Source organism: Thalassophryne amazonica, chromosome 23, assembly GCF_902500255.1.
Source record: "Thalassophryne amazonica chromosome 23, fThaAma1.1, whole genome shotgun sequence".
In the NCBI taxonomy this organism is placed as follows: Eukaryota; Metazoa; Chordata; class Actinopteri; order Batrachoidiformes; family Batrachoididae; genus Thalassophryne; species Thalassophryne amazonica.
In genome coordinates this window covers 28,625,000-28,630,999 of record NC_047125.1, presented here as the reverse complement: position 1 = coordinate 28,630,999, position 6,000 = coordinate 28,625,000, and the positions used below count along the sequence as shown (strand labels likewise).

The following is a 6,000-nucleotide window of genomic DNA, read 5'->3' as shown; positions in this document are numbered from 1 at the left end:
ACCGCATATCGATCGATCGACGCACCTCCATCAACTTCTCCGCTGCACGCTAGTTTAGTGGTTTGTTTCTGGGGTGGACTCCCCCTTTAAATCTTGTCATCCTCAAATGTCTCCCAGCCTCACTGCGGTTGTCACCGTAATTGAGGAAGTATGATCGATTATCAGACCCAGCAGGTGCGGTGCGTCTAGGCACAGTGGCGATTACAGGGTTTGTGACCTGCAAGATGGTTGCCATAGTAACCACAGGATTTTTTTTGTGTGTGTGTGTGTGTGGGGCTAAACCCCTACACGCTCTTATCAGCAGTTGCAGTTTGGTCTCCATGGAAGTGAATACGAGGCGAAAAAAGGCAGCATTGCCAAAATATCAGCAAGCAGCAGCAGCACAGTTTCTGTTTGATCTGAGTGTTTCATAAATCACATGGTGGAGGATAAATGAGGCGTTTCTAATTGATGAAACATGTGAGACACCGAACTGGATCAATAGTTCACTTGCAGCGTCAAAAACTAAAGTGAGGCGAGATCACAGGTCAACTGCTCTGGACTGGACGCCGTCCAAACGTCTCCAATTCATAACCTCCTGATTGTCTCCATCTTTTTGGAAGATTTGCGCCGTGGTAAAAAAAAAAAAAGAAAAGAAAAAAAAAATAAGATATTAGAGATGTTATTGCCAATGTTGACCTTGATCTACGAGAAACTAGTGGAAATATTTTGAGTTATTTATTTTATTTTTCAGGACTGTTGTTCAGTTTGGGGGTTTGCTATGGAAAAAAAATTGACATTTTTAAAGGTCAATACGAAATCTGATGTATTACCACGCCAGAGACAAAGTGACGCAGTTTTGGTTTTGTGTTGATATGTTTTATGTCCTTTGAAATATCGCGTTTAGCGATGGCAGGAACCATAAAGATTTTTAAAAAATTGAACAATTAAAAAAGAAAAAGAGATTCAACTCTTACTGCAAATTTTCATCTCACCATGGAGGCAGGGAGAAGAAAATGAAGGGCTGACTTCACTGAATGGCGCCCAACTTATTCGGGAGCACTTGATTGATGGCGGACGGCTCCACGTGATGGCGCACTTGCGGTAATCAGCGCGCTAGTTCTCGTGTGTCTCTATGGTCTGGAGTGAATCATTATCATTATTATTAATAATGTTCATCTCATTGGTAATGTGGTGAAACAGCGCCCCCCACTGACACCTAGCACACATTAGCACAAAGAAACAGCGTGGGCCGTAGTGGCGGTATGAGCTCCCTGAGTGCTCTTATCGAATGAGAGTGAAGGGGGCGTGTCCATGAGGAAACAGTGTTCAGCTGCTCTCTGACACGCGTGCCTATTTTTGTGGTCGCTGTATGTGGGCTCGCTGCACTACTGCTAACACGCGGACGAGGAGCAGAGATGATCAGGAACAGCTGGCAGAGGTATACTCTCTGATGAATTCCACTTTCGATGGTCTTTGTCATCATTATTAGGATGTAAAAAGGAACAAAAAATAAAATAACAAAAAAAAATGTGCAGGAGATTGTCACTTTGTTGCCACAGAATACCTGGGAGTGGACTCGACAGTCCAACCAGATCCCCACAGATACAACGTCACATTCTGGGATTCAGGAAGTGGGAGCAAGGCCTTCTGCCGCCAAGACAGCTTGGCGTCTGCGCATCAGCGGTGGACTCTGATGGCATAAAGGACAAATCCTTTGACCAGTAGCTACTCATCATTTTGATATTTTGACTGTGTGTGTGTGTGTGTGTGTGTGTGTGTGTGTGTGTGTGTGTGTGTGTGCTGCAGTAGCAGAGGTTATGAGATCAAACATGCATAATTTCTCTACTTCACTGCTGACAGTTGTATATTACGCAGAGTAAAATTCAGCAGCCTCTGCTCATGCTGACATTTGAAGTCGCCGTGCTGTGTGACTTCAACAAAATAAAGAAATAATGATGAAATTCTGGTGAAATTCCTCATTAAAATAGATTCTGCAGATGGATAGAAAAGGCAAACTTGTCTCACGCTGTCTCTCCTTTCCTTCTCTCCTCCCTTCAGCCGTTGCTGTAGTTTCTATCTTTTTTCCTCCCACCTTGCCACCTTCGTTGCTGTTTTGTTCTTTCCTTCCTCACTTTCCCTTCCTTTAGTCTCCCCCTTTTATTCAGAAAACGTCCCGCGTTTCTACTTCCTCTAACCTGATCCCATGATCACAATAAATATCACTTTATATTTTTATTTGTCAGGTTAAAGTACTTATTAATTAAGGAAGAGCTCAACGAGAAGCCAAGAGATTGTAGGCAACTCAAAAAAAGAAGAAGAAGGAAAAAAAAGCAACAACAGTGTTGAAAACCAAAACAGTCCTCATTATTATTATTATTATTATTATTATTATTATTATTATTATTATAAGTCTCTTATTATTACTGGAATAAGTATTATTAGGGTGAAATAAAGTTCCTTGGCCCTTGTTGATCCAGAGAAAGACAGAGAGAGCGAGAGAAAGAGAGGAGGTGGTGGTGGGGGGGAGGGGGGTGCAGGCTATCAAAAGCAGAGCAATGGTTCCATGCCGTTCCATTCCAGAGGTGCAGCCAAGTTAATTCCATAAAGAGAAGGAAATTCCATTCATCCCGCCGATGTTTCATGATTAAATCCCATTTTTTCCCAGCAGAACAAATCGATTGTGTTTCAAGGTAAAAGCAAATTGCAATTCCAGTGGTTGCACGAAGGATAGATTCCATTTTTACTCCACAATTGATCGGACATTTGTATAAAGGGAAAGAAACAACATGGGGAAAACACAATAAAAGGCTAATTTTTAGCGACACTGCCATCCCAAAGAGTCAATTGGGCTCCCTTATGATTCACACTGATCATGCTGGTTTGAATTCCATAAGAAGGAAAAGGAAAACATTCTCTTTTAAATAATTTTCTTCCTGTGACGTGACAAACAGCAAAAGTTCATGAAGAGATTCTGACGCCATCATCCTCAAAACCTATCCCATAATTCACAGCAATAAGAATCATGAAACGCAGATCCTCAACCCAGCTAATATATTTTTAATCCTTGATCTTATTTGGAATTTGGTTTTAAAAAGTTATAAAATGTAAATAGGATTGATCAATTTTATTCTGCATCACACACACAGACTGATATTAAGGGAATTTAAAGAGGATTTAAACCTATTTTAAGGAGATATTCCTCATTTTCTTAACGGGTTTTAAATAGGTGTAAACCAGTTTAAACAAAATTTAAACGGGCAAAATTTAAGATAAAACCAGATCTGTGGAGGCTTCTCAGCAAACCACATTAGCTCAAACACTCTTTGACAGTCAACTCATGACATTATGAACTGATTCAAGAGCTAGCTTTGTGGCTCATTGTTTAGCTTGTTAGCTTGGTAGAAAGTTGTGAACTAGTAAACCTTCTTGTGAAGTGACATAGCAGGATCACTCTGGTGGTTCTTAACAGACCAGCTTATGTCAGACTGTCTTTATGAAAACATTTACAGTCACTAGCAAGATTGCCAGTTCACTCATGAGCTAGTTTGACAGTTAGCGGACTAGCTTGCTCACTTGTAAACATTATTGCAATATAATATTTTACACGTCTCCCTTCTTGGAATAGAGTGTTGTAGGTGACCCACTAAACCTCTAGTCTGGAGTCAAATCTGGAGTCCCTCTGGGTTCAAGTTCAAGTCCAAGTCACTAAAGAAGAGCCTGAGTCCCCGTTACAGTAGTAAAATGATTATGGCTATCAATATCTTATGCCAAATTATGGCATATTACAAAAACAGTACACGTCCCCAACCTGCGAGTCCGAATGCGGTTTGAGTTCAAATCTGAGTCATCAGCACTAAACTCTATCTCCTGAATTTCTAGAACTGGTTTGACTTTTTAATGCCTGTCGGGGAGTGAGGGAGAAATGCAACACCCTGGAAACACACACAGGGGTTAATTTGTGCAGATCCATGTGGACTGTAGTGCTAAACATCGCTATAAATTAATGCTAATAAGCTTTCTAGCTAATTTCTACTAAGCTAACTGGAATACGCGCGGCTGCTCTTTCCGATTTTACACTGTGGGACAGTTCTGAGGATTCTGATCAAACCAGAAAGTGCCAAACTGTCGTTATGAACGTTTGCGCTTGTTTCATTTGTGACCATGTCCATCGCTGATCCTGAGAACACATTCAGTTCCAAAATCCATGCTGTCAGGTTCGAAAGGAGGTCCGAGCAGATTCTCCTCTCTCTCTCTCTCTCTCTCTCTCTCTCTCTCTCTCTCTCTTTCTCTCTGTACGTATTCAGCCAAACTGATAAATAAAACAAACAAAAACAGGTTTGTTGTCCTCTCCTATAGCTGCGTAGTGACAGAGTCCTCTATGACCTCACAGCTGTCCTCTATGACATTATCGCACGGCCCCACCCACCCACCCACTGTCATTGGGCCGCTTCTTCTCCCTCTTCCATCTGCGCTGCCCTCTCCCGCTCCGACCACCCCTCCGCCCTGGAATACATCCTCGCTGGAGTCCAGGAGGCGCGAGCTGGACTCTGACATGTTGGAAGCACAGTGTAGGGATTGGCAAGGGCACGGGGGTGGGAGGGGCAGTGTCAGGAGTGAGTCCCTTCCATTTGTTCTCAGTGGAGAAAGGGTGGGGTTACTGATGTCGCCTGAGCACCCCATCTCATTCAGATGAGTCTCGCTTCTGGTCATGTGTCTGAGTCCAAAATCCGAGTGGGTGTGGCCCCCGAGTGGACGCAGTAAGCCATCTGAGATCGTGTAGGAGGGCGGAAACTGGGTGGGGCCGAGAGGCGTGGGCGGGGCTTTGCGTTTGGAGCGGGAAAACAGGTAAGAGAGGCGTTTGAAAGAGTCCGTCTTGGCCCGGGACGCTGAGAGCTGCTGCAGGCGGCTCCTTGTGCAAGCGAGGGAGGAGGACAATGAGGAGGACAAAGATGAAGATGGCGAGGGGAGGACAGCAGTGGAGGACAGAGGGATGACAGTCGTTTTCAGCCCGTTGCTCTTTGGTTTCCCCTCCTCTTCCTCAAACTCTGCTCCCCAGACCACACCCTCGTCCAGCACCCCCTCCTCTGCCCGAGTCATTCCAGAAATAGAGCGCACCAGGGCAGAGACGCCGAGCTTTGGTGATGGTCTGGCGTCGTCCTCCAGCGGGGTGATAAAGTTTACCGCCTTTGACCTTTGGCTTCCAATTCCACCTCCTCCTCCCTCTCCTGACTCACTGTCATCCTCCGAGGCCCCGGCGCCATCGTCTCTCATCGTCTCACTGGATGAGGAGTAGTTTCTACGGGGAGGACGGCGGTTGCCAAGGAGATCCAGGACCTCGTAACGGAAACTGGAGATGTCCTGCTTCAACTCCTGAAGAAAAGCGACAGAACCGAGCAATTAAAGATGGCAAGAGATAAAAGAAAATCCCAAACATGGGAAATGTCCAAAAGTAAAGATGATGGAGAAAAAAAAATGAAGAAGAGGGTGAGTCGGTTTGAAGTGAGTGATGACTGAATGATTGAGGGGAGGAGGGAAGGTCTGTGATGGAAACGGCGGATGAAAACGGCGGAGAATGAGAATGAGGATGACAGATGAAGAATGGACACCTGAGGAAAAAACTGAAGAGGGGTCGGTCTACGACTTAAACATGCTTAAATTTTATAATAATTCAAACACAACAAGAATTTAATTTTCAAGACGGAATAAAGATGAACATGAATGTTGTCTTTTGTCTCATCGCATCTCAGTGAACTTTTTTTCTGAGATGATCACAGGCTCATCTGTTCTGCTTTCAGTTTTCCACTCAGCATATGGGATCCGAACACTGCACACGTGGTTTTATCCCTCAGAGAACAAATCCCAGCAACTTAGATCAACACGCTCCTGATGTTAGTTACACAGTCTAAACACACCGACGGCCGCTCGTATCGCTCACACACACACACTTGCGCCGTGAAAGTGTTGCCGTTCGACGTGCACCTGATGGTTCTTTTTTGTTTTTTTTGCAGTTTAAAGTTC

General features: G+C 44.2%; 1 protein-coding gene across 1 annotated transcript in view; it reads right to left on the bottom strand.

Moving 5' to 3' along the window:
- Positions 1-4,332: 4,332 nt before the first annotated feature.
- The window catches only part of trpc5a (transient receptor potential cation channel, subfamily C, member 5a), a 75,647-nt gene continuing 73,979 nt past the window's right edge, over positions 4,333-6,000 (bottom strand). Inside the window, exon 17 of the mRNA XM_034165081.1 lies at positions 4,333-5,352. Within this exon, the coding sequence (XP_034020972.1) occupies positions 4,333-5,352 (1,020 nt within the window). The remainder of the gene's footprint in view (positions 5,353-6,000) is intronic.